The 20,585-nt window shown below is 35.3% G+C and overlaps 1 protein-coding gene across 2 annotated transcripts in view; it reads right to left on the bottom strand.

The window, feature by feature from the left end:
* The window catches only part of LOC149805769 (uncharacterized), a 125,757-nt gene extending 105,583 nt beyond the window's left edge, over positions 1-20,174 (bottom strand). Inside the window, exons 1-4 of one of the 2 annotated variants that reach the window (XM_089950454.1) lie at positions 19,821-20,174; positions 11,361-11,495; positions 7,341-7,481; positions 4,881-4,976 (exon numbers count right to left, since the gene is read on the bottom strand). In XM_089950454.1, the coding sequence (XP_089806580.1) occupies positions 4,881-4,976; positions 7,341-7,481; positions 11,361-11,481 (358 nt within the window). In that variant the 5' untranslated portion in view covers positions 11,482-11,495; positions 19,821-20,174. The remainder of the gene's footprint in view (positions 1-4,880; positions 4,977-7,340; positions 7,482-11,360; positions 11,496-19,820) is intronic. The other variant, XM_089950453.1, reaches the window with a different exon arrangement.
* Positions 20,175-20,585: the final 411 nt, after the last annotated feature.

Genomic DNA, 20,585 nt, shown 5'->3' with positions numbered 1-20,585 from the left:
CAAACTCGATCCGGATGATTATCATCGGACCATCTGGATCCGGCAAGACGCAATTGTTACTCAATTTAATAATGAGATGGATGAAGTGGGATAAGTTGTATTTGGTTGCTCCTAGCGTGGATGATCAACGATGCTACGAGGTGTTGAAAGATTTCAACGAGAATGCATCAGCGATCGCTAAAAAAAATGTTATTGAGTTTATTACGGATATCAATGATGCACCGGGTATTGATGATATTGATGGCGACGTTAACAATCTAGTCGTGTACGATGATGTTATGTTAGATAATCAAAAAAACCCAGCTAGGATATTTTCCAGAGGCAGGCATAAAAACACTGACGTGATATATGTCACTCAACGATACACTCAGATTCCAAAAGTAATTAGAGACAACTGTAATATTCTTGCTGTGTTCAACGGCGTTGATACACACACGCTACGAAATATTTGGCAGACATGGTGCGGCGGTGACATGGACTTTAATGTTTTTCGAAACTTTTTTAGTCATGCTCAGTCGACCCCACATGGAATCGTAACGATAAATTTACATGATCCTCGCACACGATATCGTATCGGACTTGACCAAATATTCGGTTAGTTGTAAATAATTTTCATTGTAAATAACTCCTTAGCAGCAGGGGGGGCGATGACATCGACGCGGTCGTCGATGTGCTTACCGGACGCTGACGACGCTGGGGATCGGCGCGCAGAAGGTGTTAATTAAACCAAATGACGTTTGGACGATCCCCCAACGACGTCGTCGTTTTTTTTTACCAGGCGCTGACGACACTAGATCGTTGAGTTGCAGAAAGTAATAATTAAGCAAAATAACGATTGGACAAAATGTCCGATTCGCCCCCCCTGCTGCTAGATGGCACATCTAGCAAGAATGTTTGTTAAACTTTTTAATTTGTTCACATGTTTTCATTTCCCTATGAACAGCCTCATCCTCTCTGTAGCCTCTTCAGGATGGTAGCTGTCTCTGGCATACTAAAATCTAAGCCAATTCAAGTACATGTACATATAGCATATAAACAACTATTCTGAAAGAGTTGCTCAGATTATGAATATCAGGGTGAATTGTTTCATGAAACGCTTTTGTTAACAGGATATAGATCAAAATAAGGACTACCATTTTTGTACACGTACATATTGTGTTTTCTAATGGGATTTGACTGATACATGAGTTTTCTAACATAAGATCTAATACTCAAATTCATGGATTTTTTTCCACATACATGTATATTATTTAACATTGTGGAGTGTACTACACAAATTAAGTTGTCAATATACAAGTGTATTTCAGACTAGTTGTCTTCATTTAATCAAAATTTCCATTGCCTTTTCTTCTCTCTCCCTGTGTAAATACTAGTCACTGATGACAGGTCACTTCTTAAAAATTTCACTTGTATGCAAAATTTCAATTTAGTTTCAGTCTCCCCTTTTCTTATCTAGACATCCACTTATTTTGACAATATTACCTTAGTCCCAAGGATGTCGAGATAAATGGATAGTACTGTATTATGAGAATGGCAACATTTTAAAAAAACTGGCAGTAAAATATTGAGGTTGGTAATTTTTTTGTCAACATTTTTAAAAACAGCGACAACCCTGGGACAGGGTTAAGTCCAGTGTTAAAAAAACACAATTGGCTTGAGATTTAGGTACTCATGAGTTGACCATCTGAGGATGGAAGAGTAGATGAAAATGAGTTATAAAAAAAAAAGGTATTCCGTTTCACAGCAGATGTTCTATCAGACTGAAATTGATATAGAAACCATTTACTGACTATGGGACATACTGGTGCATACATACTGAATCACAAATGTGCTTCATCTTTCCTTATTTTATTTTGCTTTTATATTATTCTGAATTGAATTCAGACATCTAATAATCTGTGACAACATTACTTAATATTTTATACTTGTGTGCATATTTTCAATGGAATTATTATGGATTCACTCATGAATGCCACTAGATCAGCTGGAGAGTACATGGTGCTGATAGCTATTCATGCTATACATTATACATGCATATATATGTACCAATATGTAGTTCTTTGAATAAAGTAAAATAAAATATAAGCAATCTCTCTGTTTTCAAAACATTGTGTATATATATATCATTTAATAAGCATTTATTTAAGATGGTAATTGTGGCTATGAAGCACTTAGTTTTGCACCCCTAATTTATTACCCACCCCCTCCACACCATTTAGTTCATTAATTCATTATTTTCTACAACTAGCTGACTCAGTTGGTTATAGCAAGATTTGGTACTTAGCATGATAATGTATGTGGACCAAGACAATCATGTTTAATGGGATCACACTGTACAATATAAGGTACATGATTGATACTCCTGAGGTCAGCAATCAGTAGACAATGGTCAATAGAGCTGACCAGGTAAGTTCAAATAAAATCTGCATACATGCACAACTATCTCAACTGACAAGTGGCTGTTTTATAATATGTGGCAAAAAGCAAACAAAAAATTCCAAGCTTGTCATATTGTTAGCATAAAATCTGATTTTCAGTGCCTTCTATGACCTCATCTGACTATTTACACTAGTTTATATCAACATAAACTACCAAGTTTCAACTAACAAGAACAAAATGAAAAACTATGGGAATGCTGTTTCTGTCATACTGTTCTTAGCTAATATAGTTTGAATGGCAAGCAATTACATGAATATATTATGTTTCTGATGTGCACAACAATCTACTGCACACACACACACACACACACACACACTCACTGTGACCCCATTATAACACAATGGTTTGGGTCCACAAAACATGACAGTGTACTGTACTGAACCAAGCTAAGGGTCTGATTTCTGACTGACATTAAAATGATCAATTCATCACAAAATTTCTATTTAAAAAAAACATATTTAGGCTTTAATAGTACAGTACATGTATTTCAGCCAAGAAAGGTCAAAGGTATGACCAAGTAATGTTCTTGTGATGTGAATTCAACAGATGTGTGTACTTGAAAATTGCCTGAACCCAGTTTGGGAGTAAACTGTTCAAAAGTGTGGGTTCAGAGTAAGTTCCTTAAAAAAATATTGAGTCATTTTCTAAAGGATAGAGAGAGAAAATAATCAGTATTCACCGACACATTTATTTTATAACTTTGACTTTGCTTCACTGAAGAGCAGTTGGGAGTACAAAGTCAGATTATGTTAGCCAATCTCTCCACCCATATAATTTAAATGGTTTTGTTCCAACCAGCGTTATGACACTGGAAGGACAGTTTTCTGTGTATATGTGAATGGTTTAAAGCCAGAAAATGAAAAGGATTAAGATAATAGGGGTGAGGGTTGATTTACATGTGTGTGGCAATTACCAAAACAGATGATAATAAATCCATAAACTTGTTTCAGCAGGTAATTATGATGGCTGATTGAGAAGGCATTGATAATCTATTGTTTTCCTATAAAATGACAATTAAATTAATTTATAAACTTGATTAAGAATCTTCTATAGACCACCACATTGTTTGTTTGACTTGGGAACAATAAATTGCAAAGCTAGCTGCATTTGTTTAACACTGGACTTAAAACTGCCTAACGATTCAAGCTGCTCATTTATGTATCTTGTTATCCGCTGTAAATACTCACTAATTAACACTGTTTGAACAACCACAGTAAGAATAATTGGTAAGAACCAATCAGGTCATTTTTATAGGAAATGCAGAATAGTTTGGTCAATGGATTGCATGGCAATTCATAACACCTTAAAAACACATGAGCATTTTAGTGGCTTTCTCATTGGGTGGTGGGTATTGTTTTATATATTATTGCCCCATAATTGTAATAACCTTTAGTAGTGAGATTAACATTGATGATTAGCAATTACCGAAAATATCTGATAATAAATTCAAATGAGAATCTTTTCTTTCCTATCAGCAAAAAACTGTACACAGAATGTACTGAATAAAAATGAAAATGACTTACTGGCTTATATTGTTCATAGTTCAATAATAATGATAATATTAACACATCAGATCTCTAATTAGCTAACTTCATTCAGAACTAAACTAAGATGAAAGGGTAGTGATCAACCTGACACATCTGAAATGAATGTTAACAATTTACAGAAACTCTGAACTTTTCATATCAAGAAAGATGTAATCATACGACAATTTTTTCTTCAAGAATGTGTCACATCTTGTCAAATTATTAAATTATTAAATCCAATCCAATAAATTATTAAATCCAACTCTTTTTGGCAGAAAACTTTTCACTTCTCCAGGAAATTAATGATAATTATTGTTAAATCTCATGAGTCACAATACAATCATGTTATATCTGAATTCATACACAATCTCTTCCCAAAATGATTATCAACTTTTTACACACTGGTTTTTATACTCTGAAAAAAATATATATATTTTATTTTTCCATGCATGAACAAATATAAAAATTTTTGGCAACCATGTCACAATCATGTTATATCTGAATTTGTGCTATAATGAAGCATGGTATAGTGGGGTTACATACTGTACATCAAAAGATAATTTTCATCATGAAATGCTCCATCCTTTACATATATACATACATACATACATGCATACATACATACAAACATACACACACACATACATACATACATACATACATACATACATACATACATATACATACATACATACATACATACATACATACAGACACACACACTCAAACGTATATATATATCACAAAGTCCTTAAAAGCTTTTGAGACACATTTCATTACAGGACCAGTTATTTGGTCAGCTAACATGTTTACAAGCTCACGATAATTATGTGTAATATCCTGCACAATTATTTATATCCAAACTCAATATCTGGAAAAAAGAATGTACAAATTTCAGAATGGGGTCCTTCTTACCTCCAGTTATCTTTGCTTCACCTGTGTTACAGCCATGCAAAGTGAGACACTCTTCCAAAAGCTTCTTACCAGCTGCTTCATGAATTGCACCGTCCACTACATTAGAACCAGAGTACTGTGAATATGATTGCTTGTACAGTCGAAGTGGTGTAAGATCGTGCTGAAGAACATAACTCCAATGATATTATTATTGACAGTCGTTTTAAGTATCATAAACATACTGCTCCAAATGATCTTCACAATATTATTCAAAATTTTCTTTTCTTTATAAGTGACATGAGAATTTATTTTAACATTTGAAACATTATTTGAAGTTATTGTGGATTTTCTTTTTAAAATATCTTGTACTATTATTTCAAAGATTACAAAATGAACAATATCCAAGGAGCTAACTACTATATGGTCTAATTTGCCTCCCTTGACATATACACACACAAAAAGAACTTACGGAAAGGTCAAGGTTCTGTACTTTGTTAATAACTTTAGTAAGACCATACAATTTCTTATTACTATTAGTAATATCGATTACATTTGGTAAAAAGGAATGGATACCATGAAAGTAACAGTAAAGTTCTGAAATCCCTAAAAAGGAAAAAAAAGAGTAACATTAACTCATATATATGATGTTTATAATTCATGTGCAATTTATTTACCCAGAAAGAAACAATTTTATGAGAAAACTTGTCAGACAATGAATCAAGCTGACATATACTACAAAAAAATAGTACACACTTGATTTCACAAACTCAAAAGCATTTGTGCAACTGTTTGTATACCTTACTTAATTTATGCATTATATCTAATATCTGGCAACTAGTTTTGCACGTTTAAGTTACTCAAAGTGCAAAATATGTAGTATGTTGTGATACAAGAGTTGTATATACAAGCGTTAGCAAGAACTTTGCATATAAAGAGTTGAACTGTACAAGTAAGTTTTCTTGCTGTGGGACAGAAGAGGTACAGACTGCATTTACAAAGTTATGAATCATGTAGAGATGAACAATGAGCTGTAAGTATACCTTCACATTTACTGTATTTTTATTTCTTTCAATTTTAATAGATTGATATAACAAATATAAAGGTCTTAATTATGAGAGTTGGAATGTTAAGAGGCACTGTTGCATCTGCAACAGTAGAACATGTATCATGTGGAATATTTTACACCTGTAGCTCCAATAGATTGCAAGATAATTCTGTAAGCATCACTAATACCTCTAGTAAGTTGGGGTCATTCATTTATATAACAAATGTCACCTATTTTTATTGTTGATATCCTAGTATTGTTGGTCAAATGCTGAACCACAACATAATTGTAAGAAATGATTCACGTATCAATTATATTAATGTTATTAATTAATTTCAGAATCATCAATGATTAGTATCTAGTTAAAATAGTTTATTCATATGTGGCTTGCTGTCTTACTTATGAGGATACACAGATGTAGCCTGTGTAAACCCAGACAATCTCTCTGTTGTACTACATAATGCTGAACTGGACAAACAAGAGACATAATTCAGTCCTGAGTGGACATGTTAATTGCTCTGTGTGGATGCAGATGTCTATCCTGTGGGCATGCATACTCAAGTCCTCTCTGGACATATCCCTGTGTGGGTGCACATATCTAAACTGTGTGGGCTTGTGTAATTTAGTCCTATGTGGACCAGCATTGCTTCCTGTGTGAGAGCATACATCCTGTGTAGAGAACTATTACAAGATCTTCCCATGTAGACATGTTATGTTCCTGGTGTGCATGAGTACTAGAACTCAGTGCATAATAAAACTGTATAAACACACACAGCTTGACATGTTTCTTTTGATTTTAGTTTGAATAATGTGGTGGATTAATGTAATACTTGTTTATTGAATGAAGTGTTAGCAATGTGAATTTGTATATAATTTGCTGAAGATTAAATGTTCTTCTTAATAACATTTGCTTGTGTGCAGTTGTTGGTTATTCTCCATGTACACAGGTACATAGGACTAACATTTATTGTAACAATCAAGTTGGGGCACCGTTACATTTTGCTAATCAATACATCTTAGCATTAAAAAAATTTTTGCTGCTATGAGTGAATAACATATATTTCATTTCATTGGCAAAAACCTTAATTATTTTCACCAGTCAATGAAATATATCTCTTATTAACTTTTTTCAAGAAAATATCCTCCAAAAAAATACAATGTATTAATGCCCCATGGAAAGAATACTACCTCCACAAAGCCGTGACTCTCTTTATGGCAATTATAAATATTATCTATACAATGCATCCAAGCCTGATGGAATAAATACTATCTCAACCTCCACCAAGCAGTGACTCTCTTTATGGCAATTATAAATATTATCGATACAATGCATCCATGCCAATGGAAAGATTGTCACCTCAACCTCCATCAAGCACTGATTCTCTTTAAGGCAATTATAAATACAATGCATCCATGCTTGATCGAAAGAATACTACCTCCACCTCCTCCAAGCAGACTGCTATTGGCAGCATTAACTATGGCATCAATTTCCAGGGTTGTTATGTCTCCCTTCCAAATAGAAACTTTATGGTTAATCACGTCATTCACTTCATACAGAGGCTTTGTTTTCTTTTTTCCTAAAGAGAAGAAAGGCTGTATGAATACTTCTGTTTGTCTGTGTGCACTTTCTATTATGAACAAATAAATCTTACATTTTGCTTAATATTAAACTCCCCCAAAGTCGAATGATTGTGACATGCGCTATTATCAATAAAAAGTTTACAAGCCATATTTCTGTGTCTACAATGTCACGGAATGGTATAAATCTATCATTTTATTTAGAATACATGTACAGCACTTGGGTTTCATTCTTTTGGTGTAGTGTCACCCAAGGGTGAATTATGTATATGGCATATTATTTCAAAACAGTGAGTTTAGTTCATCCTATGCTCCATGACAGAAGTGCTTATGATGGGAAAACTGATATTCCTCAAGAGCCCAGATGATCTAGGGCTACATAGTCGGTGTATAAATTACCTCACCGCATCGCAAAATGGTACAGTATGAGAAGTCTTGTCAGTGAGCAGTCTACTTTAATAACTCACGATCTCCAGCTGTAGAGCTGATTGAGTGATTGATTGAGCTCTAGAACTGACTGATTGTCTGGTTGATTGGCTGATTGACTGGAGGAATGTTTGACCATTGATTGACTGGTGGGTGACTGATTGATGGTTGATTGACTGGGAGAGTGACAGAGTGATATGCTGTGTCTGAATATATGCACCAGATTGTAGGTGTTGTTTAGGCATGGGCTAATATGGATTCTGCTCTGGTGGCCTAGTGGTTAGAGCATCTGCCTCGGATGCGGGATGTTGTGGGTTCGATCCTGGCCGAATCATACCAAAGACTTACAAAAATGGTACTAACAGCTGCCTCACTAGGCACTCAGCATTAAGAGGTTAGTGTTAGGACTGGTTGGCCCAGTGTCAGGATAAATGTGACTGGGTAGGACATCGTGCCACATGTCTGCGGCATGATGTCCCAGTGCTAGACATCACTATGAACTTCCACACTGCAGACATTGTAGCGATATGACTGAAAAATTGTTAAAGCTACATTAAAAATCCAAATCACACACACACACCCTATTTTAATAAAGCATATCATATATTTCACTGTTTGTGTGAAACGCAACATTTTACTATCTGAGTAAAGCAGATCCTATTTTCACTGAACCATATCATTTATTGTTATTTGTGTGAAAAGTGTTGATGTTTAGGGGAATCATTTTATTTCATTCCTTGAAATCACTTTAAATTGTAAATCTCTGTACTATTTAAATTTCTTTTCTTACATATCAATTCACATTTAATTTACAGTTTTTTTATGAGGGGGAGTCCCTTAGAAAATTCTCAGGAAGAACAGGCTTGGGAAAGGGATCAGAGGTTAAAGGAGACAGAAATAGATAGGGAGAAATTAGAGATGGAAGCTAACTGAGCAAAGATTTTGCAAGAAGTTCAAGTATAACAAACCCAAGAGAGGCGAGACATTCACCCAGGTTGTCAGTAGGACGAGCAATTATTTTCAGTGATGGGTGGAATGTGGTAGAGTCATTAAGACATCTGAGGGTCTTATTGATTTCTTGCTTCAAGACCAGCTATTGACAACTTTGTGGCAAGGAGTCATATCTGTTCTAGAGGGAAAAGTCCTTCATGAATATATATATCACATGGCCACAGGTGGATTTATTCGATTAAGCATGAGGATCCTCAGAATATCATCTCACGAGACAAAGGCAAGAATCATGCTAAACACCAAAAACTTAGGGTCCATGAAAAACTTGGTAAGGATAACAAGGGAACTCACAAGGACAAGCAATGTTTCACTTGCAAGAAGTGGGGTCACATTTCCCATGATTTTCCTAAGCGAAAGGGGTTAATCCAGAGAGTCATGGTTGCCACTGAAGGCAGATGGTCAATAGGCAAAAAATATGCTGTTTCCCAGCATAGGAACTTGGATACAGTATACGAGCTGGGGGTGCATGCAGAGATTGGTTGTGATGCTATCCAACTGATCAGCACATGTATTTTCCCAGAGGCAAGGATACCGATGGCCAGTGGTACCACAATGGACAAGAAGTCACCATTTTACGATACAAAGGGTGTACTAGTGTGGTCGAGAAATGGATGACCAATTGCTTGGTTTAAATCACCCTGTATGCAGCTAGACCAAACAATCAACCAAGTGTCTGTCGCAAGGACAGGAATCAAGATGCCTTACGTGACCAGAACTGTCAAAGCGTTGTGCATAGATAACCCTATCTATGGGCTCATGATTGGTAATCTTCAGGGCTCTAGACTCCCAAACATTTCAGACTTTCAATTCCCCATCATCCAAGTAGTGCAGACTAGATCGCAGGTGAAGAAGGATAATCAGCCTGTGCATAAATTAAAAGTACTGGAAGCCATTACTGATATCTCCCGCAAAGAATTTTTGAATGAGCAGGAACATGATGTGTTTTTAGGTGCAACCGCAGAGAAAGTCTTATCCAGTACCGTGAAGAATTGTAAGAACAGGGGGTCATCTAGATTTCTATGTCATAAAGGTTTCATGTATAGGAAATATAATACGCCTGATGCTGGGAAGTTCTTGCAACTAGTTGTTCCTCAGAAATTTAGGTCACATGTACTCAGGGTGGCGCACAAGTTGACTTTGGCAGGCCATTTAGGTATGAAAAAAACAACTGATAGGGTGTTAAGAGAATTTTATTGGTCTGGTGTCAATAGCGATGTAGCATGGTTTTGTCGTTTGTGTGACATCTGTCAGTGGTGTTAATAGATAAACATGCAATAATCTGTTCTGAATGATTCTAGCTAAAACAGAGCTTGAGAAATAAATTTTAAATACAACATGCAATGCAACCAAAGTCAGAAAGAAATATTGGTCAGGGTGACATATATTTGATCATGGTGTTGTACATATCAGGATGCATCACCACACCAACTTATAAATAACCTGAGGCTGGAAAGGGCTCAACCAAATTCACAACTTAACCAAAGCCAGTAAAATCTGAAATGTATGTCACAGTGACATTCTTTTGTGGTAAAGGTAAGGTACTAAAAGATAGGCATACAATCATCTATTTTGATGATTCTAGCATGAACATGAATTGTCTCTGAGCCTATACAATTGAATGGTTTACTCCCAAATTGGGTATAAGCAGATTAAACATACCTGTTAAATTCTCCTCCCAAGAGTATTACTAGTGACCTTCTTCAGCTGAAGCACATGAACCATTGAAACCTAAATAGGTTTCTTTTTAGAAAGTCTCTGAGCATTTTATTGTCTGTCAGACTTTGGACAAGTCATGGAAATATGAATGTTGCATGAAAAAAACACCGGTTTCGTAAATTTGTTTTAATTTATTAGGAAGAAATTATATGGATTCAGTTGGACAAAGCAGAAGATTTTTATTATAGAAATTATGCTTCTTTGTGTACAATTTTGACAGGATTAATATTATGGGTAAAAACAGATTCAACAGGTGAGTACATATAAACAACTATTTACACAATATGTTGCAAATTTCATATACATAAAAATAAATATTAAAGAATTAACAACTGTTTTAAGTACTCGATTAATATGCATTGATTTAAGATGGTAACTGTTTATGAAGCACATACTTTTGCATCCACTTTTATTACCCTCCACACCATTTTTTTAGTGCACGCATCATTTTTGTCAGAAAAGTAACATGGTTATAGCACGGTTTGGTACATAACATGGACATATTTTATGGACCTGAACCATCATGTTATAGCAAGATCAGTGTACTTTACCTGTACAGATGCTGATGCCTGGAGTAGTTTAATAACTTACCTCTACTTCCAAGAGGTGAGCAAAATACAGCTGTACTATATATAATGAAGGTCTCACTTTATTAAGCACTGATGAAGCAATTACCATTATTCTTTAAAGTTATGAATCTGGCTTGTAGAACAAAAAAAACTTACCAAGTTTTTTCAATAAATTTGCTTTGTTTTTATGGTAGTACTCATTCCAAGTTGGAATATCCGCCAGTATGTTGAAATTTTTCCTGCATTTGTACAATTTTCGTTTCTCTCCTATGCTCATTTCAAGGTACAAATCTGTAAATATGAACAAAAATTAAAAAGAAAGGTCTGATATACAGTTAGATACTTACAATATTTTATATGGCTTTTATTAAACCTGAATGAAAGACAAAGTAGAGAGAAAGAGAGAGAGAAAGGTGTTGCAGTGAACCTGAGTAACAGATCTAACACTGACCTAGTATGCATGCAGAATGCCCTTTTAATATGTGGCTAACATGGACAAAGTATGGTTAAAAAAACAAAAAAAACAAAAGCAAACAACTAAGTGAATATATTTGTCCATAACCTACTGTGGCAAGATACAGTGATGCTAGTGACAGAGCAGTAGTGTCATAATGGGGCATTGAGACAGTATGAAAAATTCTTGTTTTCACAACCCATAACAATTTCTATATTCCTCGTGACATTTCCCCCACCTGGGATCTTTTGGATATGCATGCATCTACACTGAAGCTTCAGCTCTCAAACCTGTACAAGCCGGCATGGAAGCCTGCATCAGAGGCTCACAAACTGGTGGGCTGTAATAGGTAAGTGTGGCCTTGTACAAAAACCTGTTATGACACTACTCACTTAGATCTACATACACCTTCAACACATAAGTGATTCACTAAATGACACTTGCAAATAGCTAATATAAAATGCCATTAGAAGCCAAACATCTGACACAAAAAAGATTTAATAACTATTTTGTTTGAATGCATCATATTAATGAATCAAAGAGACCCAAAAAAAGATATATAATATTTCAAAGATGTATTCATATCATCTTGACAATTAAATAGGTTTGTGATTGTATTTGAGCAATGAAAATTATAATAAAATAGCTAAGGCCAAAGGAAAAAATATGTTTCCTACTGCAGTGGTTTTAAAATTAGGGAAGGCAAATCATCTTTTTTTTAAACATTATATATATATATATATATATATATATATATATATATATATATATATATATATATATATATATATATAAATACGTGATTGTTTTCTACCATGGGGGAAAAAAGTGCTAGGGTAGGCAATGAGAAACAAGGATGGTAAGCCAACCAGAAACACAAATATTTTTTTGTTTGCCCTAATGATTATGCACAAGCAAACTTTAAGACACCAATATTAACTTACTCACCAGTGTGACTGAGTTTAATTGTTAATTATCTTGAAGATAGTGAAACACACAGTGAAAGCAATTAAATATTCAAGATAGTGAGGACAATAAAGATGACATATGGGGAAGGGAGCCAAGATTGTCATGATCACCATCATGGGTAAATCAATGAGAGAGGAGCTTTTGGTGTATAATATAGGGAAACACCAGCAGCACTTACACATATCCACATTAATACATTCATTTGTAATGATAATAATAATGATATCCAGTGCAGTATAATCTTAAGAAGCATAGTTTCAGGGTCAACACATGCTGAGTTGAGAGGACTGATGAAGAGTATTTCATGTTAAAGAATACAATCCTCTTTTATATATATGAAGTTCAATGGCATTTGGAACCAATCAATGTCAAAGTAAATGTTTCAAACTGAACATGTCATTGTGGATATTATAAATCACGATCACATTACATGTTGGCCTGGATTTTTCACCATATCTTAAATGTGGTATTGCAGCCAAGTTGCACAATCACTGAAAAAGCCAATAATGTCATCAAGGAAAAAGTCAATGATGTTGTCAAGGATCAAAGCAATTGCTGTTTATAAAAAGGATTATTGATTAAAAAAAAGTAGACAATGCTTTCCCTTAAATATGGGCATGCCAAATGCAAATCAACTTAAGCAATTTGTGCAAGGCACTAGATGGCAGGTGTATTTGCACTATTCAGACTTGCAGATGAGTTACAGCTGGCTGTGATACAATTTCCCCCACATAAACCAAAGCTGGTTGTGAGGCAAATTGTGAATCAACTTGTGAGGCAAACTGTGATTCAAACAAGCTTTGCAAAAATGTGGAATAACAATACAAAGAGGAACAGCAAAACATAGGCATACATCTGCTATTACGACTTCCTCCAGAAACTGTTATCTTGATTATGCCACAAAACCCCAAAGAAGGTCTCAAATCACCAGGCAACAATGTTTTAAAAATATATGGCTTTGGAGTGATTATTCCTGAACCATGAAGTAACTGCAGCCATCAAAAATGCAATTCACAAAGCTACTGCAAACATTCTCAAGACTTTGGAAAATTATACCAACACAGGTGTGTATGTGTATTGTTGCTCCAAGGTAAGTTTGGCCCCACTGGATGTTAAATGATGGATTTTTCCCTGATGGAAGCACTACTAACATGTACGGGCATGCATAGCTTGACATCCCAGGATGTTTGCAACAATAAATCTTGGTGGTAAATGTGTACTTGTGGGAATGATTTGTAATTCCTCTCACACATGCCCTACACAGTGGACACACCATCTGTTTGTCAAATGGAACCAAATGTAGGATGTTGGTTGCCCCCAAAATGTCAATTCATTCTGAGATAGTAAACATATTGATAAACCAAAGTGCCATCAGTAGCATGATGCTGTCTGCTACTAATGCCTTAGGGGAATATAAGAACTGAACCAAATTGTTTCAGAGTGAGTTAAACACAGGTGGCTTTGAAATCAATTTATAGTTGGAGGCTTCAGTCAGCTTTAACAGGGATCGTCCTGGGCTCCACCAATGTCGCAAATTATGATTTGTTTTCCTTATTGGCAACAAAAATATCCCATCTGGCAATTTTTTTGGCGACAGACTTTTTGGTTATTTAACTTGTACATACAATCATGGATTTGGACTGGATAAATTAAAAGGGAGAACGAAAGGAAGCCACAAACTTGACTAAGCAATGCATTGGAATCAATCTGTTACACAAACGATCCTTGTTTGTATTGACAACCCCATCTTTACAGTGCATTGTTACATCATAATCTGCTTATGCTGACATCTGGGCCGAGTACTGTATGCTGTGATACAGTCAATCATGCTACCGAACTATAACTACAACTGACCAACTTCTGAAGACGCGAATAGAACAGATACAATTAATTGAATGGCTAATCCTTCTGTTGTTTTTTTCTTTTTTTCATATACCAATACAATAGTTTTGCTGAACCTTCATAGACAACTGATAACCTTTGAAGTACCGACTACTGTGTATAAATACAAAGCAAATGGAAAAAATCTCAATCACAATTATATCTGTCGCCAGTGCAACATTATCATGAGCAAACGGAAGTTAAACGTTGCGTGTTCATCATCTCATCCTAAGTTACAAAAATTAACAGCATTTGGATTTAGTGCAAATTCATCAGACAATACAGTCACTGAACCCGATGATAAACCTTGCAGTCCAGTATCATCTACATGTAGTGCTTCAAGTGCAACACCACATTATGATGAACGGGGCAAAAGTTCCAGAAAATTTCTAGACAGTTGGAAACTTGGGAGTCCGTGGCTGAGATATGATAAAAAGTTAAAACAGATGTTCTGTGATGTATGTATCAAGGCAAAGATCGTCAATTCATTTACAACTGGCTGTGATATTTTGAAGAAGGAGTGTCACCAAACATGAATCCAGGCGGGGTAAGTAATATTTGTGCATTTTACTCATTGATCTTTTCCTTTTGCCATTAATCCCGTGTTACCGCTGCAGAGACTTAAACTCCACAACAAGAAATAGGAAAAAAACAAAAAAAACAAGTTTTGCATAATTAAAAATAATTATTTATTTCTCAAAATACAGGAGTGAAAGAATCCCTAAATTGGGTGTAAATTTATGCTTATATATATGGTCCAATATTGCCAGTTGTTGACTCGTGTAAGTTTCATTCGTGGGAATGGAGATCCTATTTTGCTTGTCGAGAAAATTTATACAGCATTCAGTGATCATTCTTGGGATTTATGAAGCAATTCACTATAAGCTTTGTGAAGCTAGCCATGGGGGGTGGGGGGTGTCATTTAATTACTGAATGCATGCAATAGACAGTCGCATTATATGTAACTTATCTTACATTGCAATGTACGATCATAGGGTTTTATTATTGTTAAAATGTCAACTAAAGTTGATAATGCATTTTTTTTTCAGATAACAACAGTCATACATGTGCACAAACGGTGAAACTTTGAAACTGCATTCAACAAGTGGGCAGCCCTAAAATCGCGACGGATCTTCATGTAACACTCTGTAACATTTTGTTAATGCTTGTTGTAATTAAAGTATTAACTAACCCATCTTTTGTAATTTTCATTGCCTGTTACATTAATAGACTAAATTAACACTTGGAAAAATGTACACTACTTGTTCTGGAGACACTTTTTGAAAATTGGTGACAAAATATTGAGGTTGGCGATTTTTTTTGGCAACAGCTCTTTAAAAGCCAGGACCATCCCTGGCTTTAAACTAATCGTATTTGCAGTTTTGTTATGACAGAGAGTGGGTGTGGGCTTCATCATTCAGTAACAATTTGTGTGTATACTGATGCCCAAATAATCGTTCTGCATGTTTACATTTGAATCATTCCACAATGGCTTGGTTGTAATGTATGCCAACAATTCTGAAGGTACATTAGCACATTATGTCTCAACAACAACACAGCAACAGTTCCAAAAAATTCTTTACCTGGATCCACCTCAAGAAGCCACAGTCATGTTGGCAGACCAAATGAGTAGACACGTCTGAGCACATCTGCGAGAGTTGTTGCATCTTGGGATGATAATGGCAAAGGTTCCTCGTATGTGCAGGCATCATCTATTATGGCTAGTGCATTTTTTGTATGTGTCTATGTACCCAATCATTTGAGAGAAACAAAATACCAACTTGGTGAATGTGTTGATGGTCCTCACATCAAACTATCCCTGGGAAATTTTATTGTGTGGGTAAATACATCTGCCAAAATGCTTGTTTGGCAAGTCATGTTCTTGCAATGTTCAAGGTAACTTTTGCAGTGCTCGTTAATGGCTATGTCACCCTACCAATAACATCAGGAACTGTAGTATATTGTGCCCAGTTTCATAGCAGTGTTTCTTATATCAAGGTTTAGTCTCCAATGAGAGAATTTGTCCATGAGAGGCTTCACCTCCCAATGCAATCTTGGCCTTCATGTCCCGTTTAACAATAGCAAGATCGCATTCATGTCAAGGATGAGATCCATGTAGGTGCACTGACACTTACATATATCATCTGACGCTTTATAAGCAATGTCATGTTGGTAACATGCAGCATTGATGTAGTTTACAGGTTCTTCTTCAGGCTTTAGTAAGGCCTCCCTTGGAAATATTTTTCTTTGTGCCATGAAATTTGCCAAATTTAAAATCTGGAGCCACTTTTCAGCCATAGGAGCCATTTTATGCCATGATGCAGGGACTTAAATATATGTGTAATATTATATTGGCCCTATTTGTAATCTGTATAAGCATGACAATAAAACAGTTTTGTCATGTTTTTATTACATTTCAAAGAACAAGAATAATTATTAATAAATATAACAATACCATTATATTCACATAAAGTTAAATGTATAGCATATGAAACGCAAGAATGAATAAGAATATTTCTTTATAGCTGCTAAAACAATGTACTGCTTAGTCTTTATGAACAATGTCCCTGACACTTATCAATATCAGCCTCATTTTTTTCCCAGGCCATTTCTTAAATGCCTTCCTGAAAGGAACATTATCAACACTGGGCACATCAACAGAAATTCTCATAAAAATTTTCAGAGTAGATATACCTGTAGAATTTCTTAAGTTTGTTTTGATGACAGATTCTGGCAACTGACCCCCCCCCCTTTGCAGTGGAAATAGGGGCAACAAGTAAACTGGTAGCTGCCTCTGATGCAGCTGTATACAGATCTTTGTTTTTCAGAGCTAGATTAGCCACTATTCTTTGTGCTTGATACAGATTTGTTAAAGTAAATTTTTAATTTTTCACTGATACAGTAAAACCTGTCTTGAAAGACCACTGTTATGTGAGACCACCTGTCTTGAGAGACCTTATTCTCAATACATAGATTTACTGATTATATAATATTATGACCTGTTATAAGAGACCACCTGTTTTGAGAGACCATACTTTTTTGGCAGAAGAGGTAGTCTTTCAAGACAGGTTCTACTGTATAAGAGACTTGGGCCCTTTATATTCAATGACTGGCATCCTTGTAGTAGCATCCCGTGTTACTCAGTTAAGTTCAGACCACAAAAACATGTTATCTAAGTAAATAATCCCTAAAACACTAAGCAGTCCCAAGGGACACTTAATTTGCAATAAATTTAAATTAACAACATGTGGAAATGATGCAGAATCTTTTTGCCAACCCGTTTAACAATAGATTTCATCCCCCCGGTCACTCCTTATTTCCTACTAATCATATTTAACTGCTTCTCAAAACTGACTGACAGTTTGCAGTTAGCTGCAATCATGTTCGAAGAACATCAAATTCATCATCTACTGACATGATCTTCTGACTTACCAAAGATACTATAAAGTGGCCTGAGTTACTTACATCAATGAAAACTAAAAACTTTACTTTGTAAAAATTTGTCGCCAGCAACATTCACTGTCAGTAAAAAAATAGTGCCACTTTCAAAATTCTTTTGCATTTGGCGACAAATGTGAAGCCTAGCAGAGGCCCTTCTTTAGTCAGTTTTTGGAGTCCAGTCATACATTAAACCATATTCCAGGCCTGCAGTAATTACATCCAGGGATAAGCTTTTCACCAGGATATTTACTGTATGATACTGTTAACTTCACTGATACAGCACTGATATCTCTACCAAGTTTTATTTAAACCTGGAGCTTTAAGATCCAATGATAGAACCAGAGGTTTTGACATTTGTAAACTTCTTTGCTCCACACTGCGAAATAAGTTCCAGTGAATGCAGGGTCATTACACATCTGAACCCATGTTGGATTTGTGGTATGTGCTTTTATGCAGCAGTGCAATGCAGTGCACATAATATGAAGGCAATATAATAAGTTAAACAAGTGACATTCAGTATTCAGCATGGCATTCCGAAAGATAAAAGATATTTCCATCACTGACTTTTCTGTATCAGTAAAACCTAGAGCACCCAAGTATGGTTCTGATGAAACCAGTTGCATGTTTTCAAACTTTTTTTTCACGTGAATCACTGGCCCCACTGGATCTGGGAAAACCTAGAATATTGTTGAATATGACCATGCAATGGTTAACATGTGAATGGCTAAAAGTGATTGTATAATCAGCAATCAACTGTGTTATGATGTAATCATAGATTTCATAAAAAAAATTTGCATTATCCACCATTCAGTTCTTTTCAACAACTGATGAAGCCCATGATTGATGACCTTGACCCACAATACAATAATCTTGCCATGTATGATGATGTGATGCATCCAACAAAGCGTAAGTTTCAAAAGAAAGATAATAATAAAATGAAAAAAATACAGAATTAGTATAATAAATGCTGGTAGATAATGAGTGAACACTAAAGTTTAATAAGAGCAATATACCGAGTTCTCTGTGTGCAAACAGTAAAAGTAAAGTAACAAAATTTTCAAAGCAAATAAGATTATCTCATTTTTGTATTTTATGTTACCACTACAAGTGCAATAAGTATCTAGTATATTTCTTTGTCCCTTTGAAAATCTGTATCAGTTAAAATAATGATAAGAAACTTTAATGAAATGAAGCTATCTAAACACTTTCTTCATTATTAACATATTTTTATTTATTTTGTTAAGGAAACATAATTCAACTTAATAGAATTTCGGCATTCCCAGCTCCCATCACATTCTAGGCAAATGAAATGCTGGCCATCTGAACCTGAAAACTGGTCCATTTGCTTGTGTGAGAATTTATATTTATTAGAAAAAGAGACATCAGAGTAAGTAAATGTTGTAAAGCACTTAGAGCTTCTAAAGCTTAGGTGCTAATCCTCATTATTATTATTATTATTATTATTATTATTATTAAGTAAAGTTGGGCTAAACATGAATTTAATATGTAGTAAAGTGCTGATATGGGCTGTCAAGTGAGTTATTTCTGAAAATTTTACTTCTCAATATGATTTAGTTGCATCAATACAAGCGCCGTTATTTAGGCAGTAAAACCTCAACCACAAAACATAAACATCAGGGTTGATATCTTACAATGTAGGACTAACGAAGTGGCCAGAACTAGAAACAGAAGACCCTGCAAGTATGGCCTCTCACTACTGACATTTCTGAACATTTTCTCTAACATAACAGTTACAACATAACTGTAAGTTGAATAAGCCGACATCATGGCCAATTATACAGTTGAAATCAATTCATATTTTAAAAAAATATAACGTTATATTTCATTTCTTTAAAAATGTTATTTATTACCCTGCTAGGACATAATCCAGTTTTCTGACTAACAGTCATTCTTTATCTGATGTACTGTGTATTATAAAGTACAATGTAAACCTCGGTTTTCTTTTTCCTTTTGTCTGACTTCACTTCTTGTGGCTCTTTTGACGGAGTCGCCTTGTTCCTCATCCGAACCATTGGCTTGCCCTCTGCTCTGCATTTTAATTCCAGTGACAATGCGTAGCTGCTGTCCGATTAAATACGAAGATACAATCGGAAATACCCTGTATCCTTGTCGATAGCGCAACGAAAATGAAACACAATAACATGCAAATCGAGCAAGGGAATTCATTGAAGGAAGTTTTACTTTATTGAACACCGTGCTGAAGACCTCCTATGTGAAGAGTCCTTAGGATAGGGGGAAAAACTCTAACAATTCAACTTGCTTCTATTCGACTACAGGATGCACTTACCTATATTATAAAATCATACAAGTTGTGTACACATATTGCGGCACAGTGTATTTCAGTTCGGACCTATCCCATCTTTCTTTTAAATTAAAAGATGGATGTTATTGCCTTTAATCGCATACCCAAGTGCTGGGGGGGGGGGGGAGGGCAGGAGGTACGCTTGTTTCTCGCACAAATGTCGTCAAAACTTGTATTCATCCGTAAATTGATTCAGGCGCTATGAAAAGTACGTACCGAAGGGAAGTGATTCGGGCCAGCCAGAGGGTCACACAGGCCGGGTTGCATAAACAAGATATACACAATTTTTTCTCTAGAAGAAATATGGTTGCTT

Source organism: Sinohyriopsis cumingii, chromosome 2, assembly GCF_028554795.1.
Source record: "Sinohyriopsis cumingii isolate HCF-2022 chromosome 2, ASM2855479v2, whole genome shotgun sequence".
NCBI lineage: Eukaryota > Metazoa > Mollusca > Bivalvia > Unionida > Unionidae > Sinohyriopsis > Sinohyriopsis cumingii.
This window is presented reverse-complemented; position numbering and strand designations above follow the sequence as displayed.